Raw genomic sequence first — 15172 nt, 5'->3', positions numbered from 1 at the left:
CCCTTGGAGCAGAATAGATTTCATTAGTCAAAGATGTTGGGGAGGGGGGGGCTTTTAAAATGAAGAGATGGCCAGGGCGGTGTGTTCAATGACGTCTGTTTGTTTGCATTTCACAGCAAAGGCCTCAAAACGGACAAGCTGCCGACCCAAGTGTTTGAGATCGACGAAGACGCCAAAGATGAGGTGAGCAGGGCGGCCTTTGATCATTGCAGACGAGCGTTTCAGACTCACTCGTGCGCAGATTTCATCACAACCTGAGTTTGGATTGTTGCTCTGCAGAGGCCCGGGATGCTCTCTGTAATGAATGTCATGTCGCTCCTGCTGGTAGTGACCTCTGGAGAGCAAATCCAGTAGACGGGCTCGTTCTATAAATAGCTCTAATCGATCCTCCTCCCCCAGACCAAGTCCGGATGCAGATAAACGAAGGAGTGAAAGCTTAATTGAAAGACTAATGCTGTTGTGCTGCCAGTGGTGGGAGGGTCTTTCTTGAAATGCCTCTCTTATTAATTCTGCATGATCATTTTCTGGATGTGAAAGGACAAGAACAGACTGTTTTGTTGTGGATGCAAGCAAGTTGCTGGAGGACAACGGCCAGCAAATTCGATTACAGGTTAAAGCTGGAGAGGAGGACGGAGACATGAGGTCAAAAGGTCACTTTTGGACAAATGGACCTGTGTCAGTCGGGCTGTTTTTGTCCCAACTAAGGACGGCAAACGCCCGATTAGCTTATGTCTTATAAGATATAAGATTGTCCTGTGGTCTGAAGTTGTGTTGACAGTCAGTTTGTCCAGATGATTTTAAATGTTAAACTTGTTCAATATTTATGACCAAAAATCTTCACGCGTGTCGGAAAAAGCCGACGACTCCCGAGTCAGGACGCTGTAAACTGTGACGTGGAAAGAAATGTAGCCAATCAAGAAGAGAGCTGAATAAGAACAGTCCCAAGACCCTCTTGTGTCTCCTCTTCTGTGTTGCTTGTTGTGTTTTCCGGTTTTTGTTGTTTCTTCTTGGTTTGTGTTCCATCACTTGCGATTAGTGAGGCTTCTAGCATAGAGGAGCAGGTTCTAGATCGGCGGTGGGACCGAATCTCTATGCATGATGTGTTGGGTTGAGATCATCGGCACACACCACACGCAGCATCAACTGATCAATGTCGCATTTTATTAAATTGCCGGTTTTAAAAGCCTTTTGTGTGAACCCTAATTTCCACACTTCTCACCGCTTTTTTCTCCATTAGAAAAGGTACTTTAGAGCTCCTGCTGCTGCTGGACAGTGGGTTGTGTCTTACTTTTGCTGCCGGTCCGATTGCTATAAGCTGGGAGGGAGGCAGCAGAAAACCACAAAAATCCTCATGATTAATTAATACAGTGTGTGACTCTAAATACTTCTGTTATTTCAACGTCAGCTGATTTTTTTTTTTCACGTCGTCAGCATTGTAGTGCAGAACTTGCAACTTGGTTTAACCCCAGATTTCTCAACTTGTGTGACTTCATCCTACCTGTCAGGACTCGGCATCGCTGTGCTCGCAGAGAGGAGGCATCATGAAGCAGGGCTGGCTTCAGAAAGCTAACATCAACAGCAGCCTGTCCGTCTCCATGAGGGTGAGTCATCCCGGCGCTCGCCCTGTCATTCAATAGTCATTAAAACGGAAGCTGTGCAATACGTGACATCACTTCCTGCCACCGCGCAGCAAATGGGAACGTTTCTCCATTGTGTCCATCATGGTTCTTGGATCCAGGCATCAAATTCTGCATCCCTCGTCAACCACTGACTTGTCGTCCACTGCTGTATATTGCAGGTCTTCAAAAGGAGGTACTTCTATTTGTCTCAGCTCCCCGATGGCTCGTACATCCTCAACTCCTACAAGGACGAAAAGAACTGCAAGGAAACCAAAGGATCCATCTACCTTGACTCCTGCATCGATGTTGTGCAGGTACGGGGGTTGGGGAGACAGAGTTTGGCTCCCAGTTTGATTGATTTTAGGGGAGAAAAATCTCAGGCAAGTGCTAATTGGCGGCTCCTCATTTTGTGTGACTGGCTGGTTACTGACTCAGGTTTTAGGCAGGGGGCCAGGAGGCTTTCAGGCTGATGGAGCCATTTAGGCGATGACTCTCTGGAGAGCTCAGCACAGTGTTTGTAAAGCAAAAGTATGAGTACGAGACCATAATGTCAAAGAGAACATTATCAATTCTGGTGCATCTGTTTTATCACCGAGCATAAGCTCCTTCTACCCACTCTCACTCATTTGCACAGTAAAGAAGTCAACATATGACCGTTTTCCCTCCCTCCAGTGCCCTAAAATGCGCCGTAATGGCTTCGAGCTGAAGATGCAAGACCGCTACAGCCACTTCCTGGTTGCAGATACAGACGCAGAGATGGAGGAGTGGGTGGCCACTCTGAAACAGGCTTTACAGGGCAGCACCGAGGCCAGCCAGGACAGGAGGAACGGCTCTGAAGCGTTGGACTGCGGCCTGGGTGAGTCAACCCCTCGATGACAGTTTGGCAGCGATAATAACATGTTTGGATGTATTCCCTGAGTTCTTCAGATTGTCCGGAGTCAGAGCTCTCCACGTGTGAGGACGTCCTAATGAGTTACATTTCTGGCAATACCTAGGAAACACAGCGGTTTAACATTACACCCATAATCACTGCTGGGAGGGCGGAGGAATTGCTACATTTGCTTCCTCCTTTGCGTCCGTTTATGTCGGTCCCTCCAGGAATGCACCAACGGTTAAAAGCGGTGTCCCTCCATGTGTTATTCCCTTTTATTATTGCAACTCTTTAATTTTCCAGACACCATAGGTGATAAATCCAGTGGATCCCTCTAGTTTAATCCCACAATTTCTCCCAGCAAAAAAGTATATTCACTAAATTCCTGCACTAAATCCAGAATTTAGTGGTATTCCCGCGCTTATCTGTGGGAAACACCTCAAAACCTCTCAGCATTCGGATGCGTCACAGCCAAATGAGGAGTTTTGCCACGACGACGCCAGAAAAGATGCGTCAACGCAAGCTAGCATCTATGCACCCTGGTTTCCTCTCATAAACTGTGGCCTCTGCAGAATGTTCCAGTGAAACCCAATAGTCCTCAAGATTGGTTGCACATCTGCAATAAAGGAGGAGGGGGGTCTCACCTGTGAGTGTGGGGAATGGCTGCTTCCTAATAGCTGGCTGTTAAATATGCATTTAGCTTTGAGAGCCGCGATAAGGAAGCACCGTTGGACCAGAACTTTACTGTCACCTTCCTGCGTCATGTGATCAATGTACTGTTCCATCAGATGACGACGCCGCCAGCCAGGGAAAAGGTGACAGCCTCCCGGAGAGCCTCGGGAGGAGCCTACACCCCGATCCTATGAAGGTATGAAGGATGGTCAGGGGGATATTTGACAGGAGGTTTGCTTTGGTGACACCGTTGAATTCCTTGTATCTGTAAGACTTTGTTATTAAGAAACATCTTGTCCGTGTATATTATCCTTTGTTACCGTGGTTCCTGTCTGAATAAGGCAAAGTCTTTGGGGCTTTTTTTTTTTCCTACACCAGTTCATTCCACAGGGTCTGCGCTGGTTTAATAAGCTTGTAAACCCCGAGCTACAGACAGACAACAAAGCCCTCTGTGCTGCCGTTTCACTCTGTTCTCGGCCTCTCCGGGACACCGTCTCTCTCTTTCTCTCTGTAAAGGCTGCTCGGGGTATGTCTGCAGGCTGGAACAGGCTTGAGCAGTAGGGAGGGGAGGAGAAGCAGGAAGGGGAGAAGATTGATTATGAGCGTGACCTGGAGCCTTTGATTTGTTCTTCTCTGTTACACACCATCGTCTTTTTTTTTTTTTTGTCCGCACCATCTGCGTTGGCGTCCTTTTACCTGCAGAGAAAAACACTTCAGGGCAGCTCAGCCAGCCTAGCGATGTCTGAGATGCTCCGTTTACGTTAAAATCAGTTCTTCTTCCCGTTGTTCCAAGCATTGACATGGCAATAAGAGTTCAATGCTAATGAGCTCAATGCTAAACAGAAAAGTTAAAAGTGAATAGCAGCACGTGTGACAAAAAATAAGCAGTAGAACTTGACTGATGTGGCTTTCTTCGGTGGTGTTTGTGTCCTCAGTACGCCCGGGAGACAGACCAGCTGAATAAGATCAACAGGAATGAGGGCAGACAGAAGCTTTTCTCTCTGGATCCAGAAACCCAGGTGAGTTGATGGTTCATTTTTCGTTTGCCCTTGTTTCCCTTCGCTTTTCGCACTTCCTCCTTTCACCGAACCAGTCTCCATGCTCTGTCTTGTCTCTGTCCGCCGGCACCAGAGGCTGGACTTTTCGGGCATCGAGCCAGACGTGAAGCCGTTCGAGGAGCGCTTCGGACGCCGCATCATGGTCAGCTGCCACGACCTCGCCTTCAGCCTCCAGGGGTGCGTCAGCGAGAAGGGCGATGGCATCCTCACGAACGTACGTTAGCATCTATGTTCTGATTTTACTGCTAGCTGCGTTACCAGGCCATTAAAACATTATGCTCATCAATAATCCACCAGATAAATTAAAAAAAGAAGCCTTGGCAACGATTGTCACAAACACATTGGATGACCCAAAACTCGACCTTTTTTGGCTTCATATTTGACCTTATCTCATGTAGTTCCTTGGTAAAATATTGTGAACATCCTGTTGTGCTGATCAGGTGACAGTCATGTGACTGGGACAGGAAGAAACTCTGTTAAAAAATTAATACATTTTTAAAAAAAAAACTTATTTTCAACACCAAAGATATTGTTCAACACGTTTAACCGTTCTAGAGCTTCATTTAAAATGTCCATTTATCTTGTTTTGACTATATTTTTTACACACATTGATATTAAAGACATATTGATTAAAGTTAAAGGCAAATTCACATATCCAGCACAAATCTTTTGGGTTTTTAAAAAAAAGCATTTCAAATGTCATCCATTTAGTCTTCCATACACCTCTCAAAAATTTCCCTTGAGAATTTAAGGGTTAATATTTTGGCAAAAACCACTCAGTCCTATTTTTATGCTCCGCTGCGCTGCTCTCAATTATGTCCTTCCATAATTCATACCGGCCTCTCTCAGAGTTATGAGAGAACCCAGCTGAACATTTCAGCTTTCGGATGGCTTCATATTGCCGATTTAAAATTTCCATAAGACTGAGGTTTAAGTATAATTTAGGAAGTCTGTCTGTTGCGTATGAAAAGTGTCTTCAGGGCGTTATTAGTCAAGCGCTCCTGCTGACACGAGGCAGCAGATGGGAGAATGTGTGAATGCTGCTTTTGTGCTTTTACTGAATGTAATAAAACATTGAGTTGGACCTCCTCGTGCTGGTGAGTCGTCACACTGTGGTTTTGATAGAGCGCGCTCTCCTGGAACAGGAAATCATTCATTGTTCTCAAATATGTGCCCACATCGGGGCTGCTGATCTAATATTTGTTTTCGATATTTAACTATGATCTTCTTCAGCGGAGATCAGAGATGCAGAGATGTAAGGGTCAGCTGTGCATCCTAGCTCTTGCATCACTTTTCCCTCTTCCCGAACTCCAGGTGGAACCGTTCTTCATCAGCCTGGCGCTCTTCGACGTCTCGAAGAGCTGCAAGATCTCAGCCGACCTCCACGTTGACCTCAACCCGCTGTGCGTCAGGGAGATGCTCACCGAAGCCCCGGGCCAGCTCTCCCCATCCTCAGATTCGGAGGGCGGAGGAGGCGTGGGAAGATTTAGGGAAGGCGGAGGAGGAGGGCTGGTGAATGGAGATTCGGGGACAGGAAACGGCTTGCCGGCTCTTCAGAGGGTCTCGGAGTCTCTCCTCCACTTCCCCACGCAGGTAGACATCGCTTTTAGATCGATGGCCACCTGCCTGTCTCGCCGTTTAAAGATTATATAATTGTTGAATGGATAATTTCCTTTGTTCTGTCACTAATCTAAGAACTCTCACTTAAAAGAAGAAACCATCGAGTAAGGAAACCTTTTTCATCCGACTCATTTCCTTCCAGAGATGCTAAAAAATGAAGATGACTCACTTCTTTGCAGTTGAAAGAACCAAAATTTTAGGAGTCCCCTCTCTTTATGTCAGTGGAAGTGGAACCTTCTGTCCACCTTCTGTAATTAAAAACGCAAACAGGAAGGAGGAACATAGACAATTGTCCGAGCATCAACCCTCAGTGCCACACGTTAGCCGCTTGGGTTGGGACCGTCCTCACGTGGCTCAGTGAAGTGAAAACCTGCCGACGCATTTGCAGTAGGCGGGGTTTATTATCTTGTCAATGTTAGGGAGATTCTGCTGATGTCGTCCCAGTTACCCCAATCACAAAACAAGTGTTTTGCCTATCAATCCCTTTTTAATTTCCGTTCCAGTGGAGCACTTCCAGATGTCCTTTAGAAACGTCAGCATCTGCCCCTGAGCTCAGTTTAGCCCGTTCAGCTAAGTGATAGCAGACGCTCTTCTTAAAGAGTCCCATTCTTTGTGAAATTAGCATTATATTCCAACCCTTTTCTTTTGTGTCATAGCGGTCCTGTTCGACTCGGGCCAAACTCCTACAGTGGCTTCTCCTTCCTGCTGCTGGGCCCATTAATGTGATTAACTCGCTCAGGAAGGCTGGTGCCTGTTGTAAATCAGCAGTACTCTGGTTATAAAAGGTTCCAGCTTCCTATTTCCAGGACGAAGAACAGGGCCTAGCTAGGTATGGCCGCAGCGAGAACAGAAACAAACCTAAATCATTCTAATTTGATATTCAGTAGCAGTCCAGTCTTAAAAGCCCTTAAAACTAAACTGTTCGTTCTGTCTGGCAGCATCTGTAAACAGTGCGCGTCATCTGGACACACAACCCGTTCCTACAAACAGCTGGCGGTACCTCTGTGATTAGAGTGTTATTATAGCTCAGCAGACCGCCGTTTAAATTAGGTGCACTGGGTGCGGTTCGGGGACAGGCCTTCAGTACGCTGCGCCAGCGGGCTTCCGAATCAGCGCGTTACGTCACAATTCATAAATCAAACACATTCTATTCAACTCGAGCTCTCAAATCCGTTAGCAGTGAATTAGCATGTGTGCACCAGTTTAGAAAGGAGACTATTACAGGTGAGGAGGGATGGAGAGAGGCTTATTTCTAGAGTTTCTCCAGCTTCAACAGCTCAGTTCGTGATCATTTGTGATTGTTGGGGTGAGTTGGCACAACCTGCCTTTAAGGCCGCTCCATCTCAGGCCAGAAATAGACGTGGTTTTCCTGTATGGCCGAGCTAACGGTGGCTAAGTAGCTGCTGTCTCAGGGCGGAAGGCAGGATTGATGGCAGCCTGTTCATTTCTTTACTTAGCGGTGGATGGAGTGGTTCCCCTCACTTCCCCGTTTCCATTGATTGCGCATACTTGTGATATTTCAAATGCAGAGATCAGAAGAGGAGACTTTTTTAGTTTCTGAAGTGCAATTTGTCGTCTACTGTCACGAGGCCACTATTTAGCCTCCTTTCCCCATCTATTCTCTCCTTAAGGGTATTTTTTCAGTGACCAACCCCCACGCAGATATCTTCCTGGTGGCACGGGTTGAGAAGGTGCTACAGAATGGCATCACGCACTGCGCCGAGCCGTACATCAAGACCTCTGACGTGAACAAGGTTTGCCGCCGCACCCGTTTTGAATTATTCCGCCCTTCAAGTCACAAGCAGGATTGTCTGAAATGTAGTTTCTTTGTTTGTGGTGTTGCAGACGGCTCAGAAAGTGCTCAAAGCCGCCAAACAGACATGTCAACGCCTGGGTCACTTCAGAATGCCCTTCGCCTGGGCGGCCAAGTAAGACCCAACGCAAGATCTCCAATGATTCCAAAGTGATGCCTGACATATTTGAGCTGACTCTCAGTCATTGGCTTTGTGGGAACCTGTTTCCAGGCAAGTGTTCAAAGATGCTCAGGGAAGCTTGGACATGGATGGCAAGTTTTCTCCACTGTACCGACAGGACAGCAGCAAAATCTCCACCGATGACCTCATCAAGCTGCTGGCTGACATCAGGAAGTGAGTCACGGTCACCCTTCTGCCCTTTGTTATGAGAACTTGGCCCGCCTTTTACACACTATTTGTTTTTGTTTTTCCCCATCAGACCCGAGAAGAGCAAGCTTCAGACCATCCCCGGACAGCTGAATGTCACGATCGAGTGCGTCCCACCTGACTTCTCCAGTATGTTGTGGACGCTCCCCGTGCTAACATTTGTACAACAGACCACCAGCTTTAAGAGTCGTTCAAAGGCTCTGTGTTTGTTCTGCCTACTGTCAAATGTTCCTCCTCTGATGTAATTTAGTGACAATCACACCTACTCTGTATAAACAGTGGGGTATAAATTCAGCAAGTTCTGATCCACTCTGTGATCTAACCGGTAACCGAAGAAGCTAACTTTAGGCAACCCCCTACCCTGTTATCCCCAGATACTGTCACTTCCTCCTACATTCCTGTCAAACCCTTCGAGGACGGCTGCGAGCGCGTGTCGGTGGAGGTCGAGGAGTTTCTCCCTGAGGTTGCAAAGTACAACTACCCGTTCACCACATACAAGAACCAGCTCTACATCTACCCCCAGCAGCTCAAATACGATAACCAGAAGACCTTCACCAAGGTGTGTAACGTAAAGAAACATGAATGATTGAAGGAACTATGAAATCCTGCTTGCTTTAATGCGAGTTTGTTGCTCGAATTTTCCATTCCAGGCTAGAAACATTGCCGTCTGCATCCAATTCCGAGACTCGGATGAGGAAGGAGCCACTCCGTTAAGGGTATGATGTCTTAGCTGTTTAATTTTCCTTCATTTTGGGGTAAATCTGAGCAAACAAGACTGTAAGAATTGGGGTTTTTTGTAGACATTAGACATTAACTAAATTATTCTTTTATTTTGTTTTCTTACCAATGCCGAATTCTAACTGGAGGAAATGTCAGATAGTATGGTCCAAATAAAGTTCGGCCCAAAACTGTGACTGTGATTAATAACATGCGGCTCTTGACTTTTTTTTTTTTTTATTGCTTTTTGCTTAATGGAAGCAAAAGTGCAGTGCAGGGCCAGAAAAGGCAAAAACGGAGCGAAAGCTCACAGAAGATGATGATTATAGTTGGTACAGGAAGAAAATGAACGGTCGCCCTTTTTTCGCCACTCCTCTCCAGCCACACACGTCAAATATTTGCGGGCGGAAAAGTCACATTGGCGCATCGCAGCTCGTCTGGCCTTACGGGACGGGAATCCCTGGCCCTCATCTCTCCCAACAGAGCGGATCCTGACGCATTCTTGGGTGTCGTATCTGAGATCGTATGATCTTAATCACAGGTGGCAGAAGCTGCGGGAAGCTTTGCGCTGTCCTGTAAGACCAACCTGCCAAGTGCTGCCTTCGTGTTGTTACACAAGTTAGGAATAATTGCATTTTTTAGCACAGATCTACCTTCACTAGCGCAGGTTTGATCTATGGTTTCCTCTGACACTGTCTTACTGTAAAGAGGAATAATATGTTAATAGCTATAATAATATGTAATATTATAATAGCTTATTTTTCCCTCATCTCTAAAGGTAGGGGGTCCCCCCGAGTGGGGCTAAAACCACTACAGCAGATCTTTGGTCAAATCTGTAATTGTCACCTTTCCCATGCCATTCCTCCTTCTCCTCCTCCTCCTCCTCCTCCTCCTCCTCCTCCTCCTCCTGCCCTCATCAGTCTCAATCTGTGAGGCTCCAGGACCCCGTCCTTCCTGTGGCCACAGTTTGCTCATTATCGCCCATTAGCAATGACTTCACTTTGCGTTCTCATTATCCATCCGACCATCTGAGCAGATTCTTCCTTTTTATAAAAAAAATTAAATCCAAACCTCCTGACACAGCTTTGTTTTTCCGATCCGAACTATTTCAGTTAGGAAAAAAATTGGCGTCTAAAGCCCAAGAATGTTTTTTTTGAGGTGAGCAAAGGTTCTTTCAGATTCCGTCCCCCAGTTTCTTCATTTTTAATCCGACTCACAACAAGAGGCTTTTCGTGTCTCCAGAATTCGGAATACTTATTTTTAGAATAGACGAATGACTGATGTGCAAACTTGTCTTTCAGTGCATCTATGGCAAGCCAGGGGACTCTCTGTTTACCAGCAGCGCCCATGCGGCCGTGCTGCACCACAACCAGAGCCCAGAGTTCTACGACGAGGTGAGAACCCTGTGTTCTGTTAAATAAATCCAGGCCAGAGCCGTGACGTCGCTCTAGAAAGGAAAAGAAGTGCAGTCAGGGCACGGCCCAGTGGGGTGTCGCGAAGGGGAGTCCATATGGCCCGATTTCAAACAGATTAGGATTTTCAGAGACCCCCTTCTCGCCCACATGCTCGCTCAGCACGGTCGTGCCGAGTCTTGCACGCGTTGTAGTTTATTTGCCACCACAGGCTTCAATTCCACTCATATCTTGATGAAAGTCTCCTCGGAGGACGTTATCTTTCTTCACATTTCGCCGGGATTTTTTTCTTTGTGCATACCCTCGTTGGGTAGTGAAAAGTGTTACATTATTTTTACTTCTACTCATTTATTTTTTTTAAAAATAATAACCACATGTCTCTAATGCACAATGAACATCCAGTAAATACGATATAAATCGGTTATAACTATCGGCATTGCCTGTATGCATTGCAGATTGCTGTTTTTTAATTTATTTATTAAAGGTTTGATACATGAAATCATTTACCGGTACTTGATCATCAAACTAACACGTGGTGGTCAACTGCAAAAATAACAAAAGACCTTTAGGATAGTGTGCGCGGATGTTGCCCCCTACTGGTAGGCTTTCTAAACTGCAAGTCCAATTGGCGTAACCTGATGGGACATTTTTGAGGTACTGACATTTATGTCTTAACTTAATCGTTTTAGAATAAAGCCAAGTTTATTAAATAATCGGCTGCTTTAACCATTTTTGCAGTTGTCAGTATGGTTTTACATCAAAACATCTTTATTACAGTAGCAAATGTGTTTATTAACTATGCGTTCCAGCCCACAACTGTTACAGGTTGTAGGACACAGTCATGTCTTTTCATTCTGCACAGGTTAAGCTCGAGCTGCCGGTCCACATCCACGAGAAACATCACATCCTCTTTGTCTTCTATCACATCAGCTGTGAGTCCAGCAGCAAGGCCAGCAACAAGGGAGTGGAGACACTCGGTGAGGAAACCTGCGACCATATGATTGTAGCCTGTATCAAACACTATTCTGCATAAAGTCCCGCTGATGCTGTAGTTTTGCTCGTGTGTGCAGTGGGATACTCTTGGATACCTTTGCTGAAAGAAGGGAGGATGCAGTCGGTAGAGCTCCAGCTGCCCGTAGCTGCTACTCTGCCTGCTGGATACCTGTGTCAGGACACCAAGAAGGTGCAGTCATGTCCCTATTTGTCTATACCTAGCCATGATTACAAGGATGCAATTATTCGATGAGGGAAAAATTGTGTCGACTGCTGAGCTGGTTTCCAAAACTACAGCCCCTGCTGGGTGTTCCTGGTCTGCAGCAGTCAGTATCCAGCCAAGGTGGACCAAAGAAACACCCGTGGGCAGCCAAGGCTCACCGTGGCCTGGGTGTTCGATCCAACACACCAGCTAGCCCAACGCCCCAAAAAATGTTCACACTGGTTCCGACAGAGAGGTGTCAGAATCCAGTCAGGGTGGTGACAGATGCGTTGTCTTTAACGTCACACGGACGGTCGACGCTTCTCTTACCCGGGGAGAATATGACAGCAGTTCTGCTGGGAACCGTTGGGTCCTGCCATCCATGTGGGGACCACCTATATAAAAAGCAATGGTTGGACATAATAATGAGTTTGGGGTCTTGACCTGACCTCCAGGTCCTCCAAGATGTCAAGTTTCTTACATCCTGGTGTCAGATAACACCTTCAGGGGTCAGGATCAGGGCTGTTTTCACAGCAAAATCGGAGCAAGCATTAGAGAGGAAGCTGATTAATGTAGATGCTTATAGATGCTTCTGTTACTAATGTGTGTGTTTCTCATTCTTTTACCTTAGTTTATTTATTCTTATGTTGTGCTCACTCCCCAGTCGCATCCTGACATCAAGTGGGTGGAAAACGCCAAGACGCTGTTCAAAGTCAGGATTCACGTAGCATCAACCATATATGCACAGGTACAGCAGGTTTATCATTTCTCTTCAAATACTAATGTGGATATACAGCAGGGGGGGGGGGGCACATGCAGCACTGGGGGCCACAGGAGAGCCTGGTTTATGAGAAAATGCTTCCTCAAAGGAACAACGGAACAGAAATTGAAGTGTTTTTTTCTGCTTGGTGGGACAGAAAACCCGGTCTGCTGTGAATTCAAAGACTGGATTTGGCCACTGGATTTCCTGGTTTTATGACACAGAGTGTGTCCTTTTATGATGTAATGTGTCTTCCCCAGGATCTGTATCTACACAAATTCTTCCAGCACTGCCAGTTGATGACCTCAGAAGGCAACCCTGCAGAACTTATCAGATACCTGAAGGTGCCTTTCCTTCTAATACTTTAGACATTTAGATCAGCGACGGGTGACTCCAGTTCCTCATGGACCAGATTCAAGCCAGGTTTTCCATCCTACAGGTAGAAAGCACTTTCACCTGGGACTCCACTTCCCATTGCGGAAGCAGTTTCTTCCTGGTAGGGCACAAAACCTGGCTTGAATCCAGACCCGGAGGGCTGAAGTAGCCTGATTTAGATGTATCCAAATATTCTCAGCAACCTGCTTTATTCTACTGAGCTTGTTTCATTTATTTCCCGCCTCCATTAGTGCCTTCACGCCACAGAGACTCACGTAATCATCAACTTCCTGCCAACAGTGCTCATGCAGCTGTTTGAAGTGCTCACAACAGCAAGCAAAGACACCCAAGAAATTGCTGTCAATTGCCTGCGGTCAGTCCCTGTAGTTTATGTCCCGCCAGTGTTATTTAATAGCGTTGTACTGTACAGCGTTTATGACTGTCTTGTGCCGTGCTTTTCAGTGTGATCATACATATAGTCTCTAGATGTCATGAGGAGGGCCTGGAGCACTACTTGCGTTCTTTTGTCAAGGTAATTTTGAAGACTAAAGATGTCTTTGTGACAAAGTCAGCCTTTGCAAGCCTTGCATGTGTTTTTAAATTGAACATTTCTCCTGTTCATAGTACGTATTTGTGACCAACAACTCTGCATCAGGAAAGTCAGTGACCACTCATGAGGTGCTGGCCGCTGCAATGACAGCCACCTTAAAACACACGGCGGATTTCAACACCAGCAATAAACTGCTCAGGGTAGGCGGTCAGGCTTCATAATGTCGTTCATCCCTGCTTCAGCCCTGCTGTAGTACCAGGATCAAACCGCACGAGGGCGCGCATCAGCCACAATAGCTTCTTGTTCTTGCGCTTTGATGTTCATCTCCCAATGTTTAACAGCGTAATTTCTGATAAAATCAAACCCACAGTACTCCTGGTTCTTCTTTGAAACAATGGCTAAATCCATGGCCCAGTACTTGCAAGAAGGCAGCCGCATGAAGGTACTTTCATATTTATTCAGGCTGTTTTGACACCTCTCAGATAAAATCTAGCGTGATAACTTTGGCTTTCATTGGTTTACATGTTGTTTTCATTTCCACTGTTCCATCACACCCCAGTCAACAAAAGTGACTTCTACTTGACACTGAAAGCAAAGCAAATCATTCACGTATGCGTTTTGTTTATTTTTTTACTCCTGCCAATGAAACCTGTCTGTCCAGATGCCACGCACCCAGCGCTTCCCTGAAAGTTTTCATCAAGCGCTCCAGTCCTTGACGCTGTCGATCATGCCACACATCACCATCCGCCACATGGAGATCCCAGAGGAGGCGCGCAGCATCAACCTAAGCCTGGCTAATTTCATTAAGGTCTGAATTGCCGTCTCTTCTCCGAGAGCTCGGCGCCTCGCAAAAAGTCGTCCGACCTTTGGAGCTTTTTCCACAACATTCCACCAAGCAGAGGCATAAATACAATTTGTTGGGATTTTGCTTGATAAACCAACACTTTCGAAAGAATCAGTCTGAAAATCTGCATTTAGGTCTGGCAGTGGACAAAAGCATCATTGGCTTTACCAGCGTGGAATTACATGTGTAACGCTGCTCTCATTCTCTCTCCCTCTCCCTCCCCAGAGGTGCCTGACTCTCATGAACAGAGGTTTCGCCTTCGGTCTCGTCAACCACTACATGTGCCATTTCGGTCTCAAAGATCCAAAGGTATCTCAAGGGAAGAACATACGGTGGTCCAAACCCAACAAAGGAACACATTATGCTAAAAGTAGCAAATGCTAATTTGCCTCTCCTCATTTGGCTGACAAAGCAAGCCAGAATGCGCAACTTGGCAGTTTTCTTTGATAAGATGCTAATATTTGAATAATGTCGAGTTATTCAAATGTTTGCATGGATAGCGGGGATGTTGGATGTGAATAATCTTGCACAGAGCTCACGCTAGCACTTTTTTTACACAGGTGCTGTCGGAGATAAAGTTCGATTTCCTGGTGGCGGTGTGCAATCACGAGCACTTCATCCCCCTCAACCTACCCATGGCCTTCGGCCGCACCAAGCTGCAGAGGGTCCAAGGTGAGGGTCCGAACTCTCCTGCAGCCTATTTCTTATGCTTCTTACCGCACACGTGACCACATGCTGTCACCCTCCTCCCTTCTTAACCCACCTCACCTTCCGGCCGTCATCCACACCTCTTTTAACCCGATTGTTTGGCCATATTTACGGGCCTCACACAACTGCTGTTGTTGAAAATTTGATCTTGTGAACATTTTAAAGAGCCATAAGATGAGGAAATGCTGCATGGATTGTTTTTGCCCCACTTCCTTTGTTTTTATTCCCTCCCCTCTCTTGTTTTTGTATGTTTGTGTGTGTTTTGCTTGTGGTCAGATTTAATCCCCTATGCGACGGAGCTTTTTGGCCCAGTAGGTAGGTAATGCTCACAGTACCTGTACTCGTACCATCTAAGCCGCCATGTCTGCACCTCTTTGTTCCTACCTGCCATGCTGTCAACACCCCCCCCTTTTTTTCTCCCAGGACATTCATTCATCCAGCAAAATTTTAATGGTAGGGTGGACGAATCACACTATGGACTTTTGTGGGAATTGACTGACCCTCCTTTCCCCATGCTTCCTTTACACTATACTTGTAAACAATAGACATGGCTCTTTTTCTGGCGCTGGACTTCTCTGTGCCACTGAATGT

General features: G+C 46.2%; 1 protein-coding gene across 5 annotated transcripts in view; it reads left to right on the top strand.

Annotated features, from left to right (window-relative positions):
* The window catches only part of dock11 (dedicator of cytokinesis 11), a 35332-nt gene that overhangs the window by 6337 nt on the left and 13823 nt on the right, over window positions 1-15172 (top strand). For 2 of the 5 annotated variants that reach the window (XM_029839572.1, XM_011606538.2), the window contains exons 5-32: window positions 117-183; window positions 1506-1601; window positions 1799-1933; window positions 2292-2475; window positions 3279-3358; window positions 4098-4181; window positions 4294-4434; window positions 5535-5813; window positions 7472-7594; window positions 7686-7768; window positions 7865-7987; window positions 8073-8149; window positions 8395-8579; window positions 8671-8736; window positions 10039-10131; window positions 11012-11126; window positions 11220-11332; window positions 12009-12092; window positions 12365-12448; window positions 12731-12852; window positions 12942-13011; window positions 13104-13229; window positions 13400-13471; window positions 13691-13837; window positions 14099-14182; window positions 14434-14545; window positions 14858-14896; window positions 15005-15034. In XM_029839572.1, coding sequence (XP_029695432.1) covers window positions 117-183; window positions 1506-1601; window positions 1799-1933; window positions 2292-2475; window positions 3279-3358; window positions 4098-4181; window positions 4294-4434; window positions 5535-5813; window positions 7472-7594; window positions 7686-7768; window positions 7865-7987; window positions 8073-8149; window positions 8395-8579; window positions 8671-8736; window positions 10039-10131; window positions 11012-11126; window positions 11220-11332; window positions 12009-12092; window positions 12365-12448; window positions 12731-12852; window positions 12942-13011; window positions 13104-13229; window positions 13400-13471; window positions 13691-13837; window positions 14099-14182; window positions 14434-14545; window positions 14858-14896; window positions 15005-15034 — 3014 coding nt within the window. The remainder of the gene's footprint in view (window positions 1-116; window positions 184-1505; window positions 1602-1798; window positions 1934-2291; window positions 2476-3278; window positions 3359-4097; window positions 4182-4293; window positions 4435-5534; window positions 5814-7471; window positions 7595-7685; window positions 7769-7864; window positions 7988-8072; window positions 8150-8394; window positions 8580-8670; window positions 8737-10038; window positions 10132-11011; window positions 11127-11219; window positions 11333-12008; window positions 12093-12364; window positions 12449-12730; window positions 12853-12941; window positions 13012-13103; window positions 13230-13399; window positions 13472-13690; window positions 13838-14098; window positions 14183-14433; window positions 14546-14857; window positions 14897-15004; window positions 15035-15172) is intronic. The other 3 variants (XM_011606540.2, XM_011606539.2, XM_011606541.2) reach the window with 3 other exon arrangements.

The sequence above is a fragment of the Takifugu rubripes genome, chromosome 8 (assembly GCF_901000725.2).
Source record: "Takifugu rubripes chromosome 8, fTakRub1.2, whole genome shotgun sequence".
Lineage (NCBI taxonomy): Eukaryota > Metazoa > Chordata > Actinopteri > Tetraodontiformes > Tetraodontidae > Takifugu > Takifugu rubripes.
This window is presented reverse-complemented; position numbering and strand designations above follow the sequence as displayed.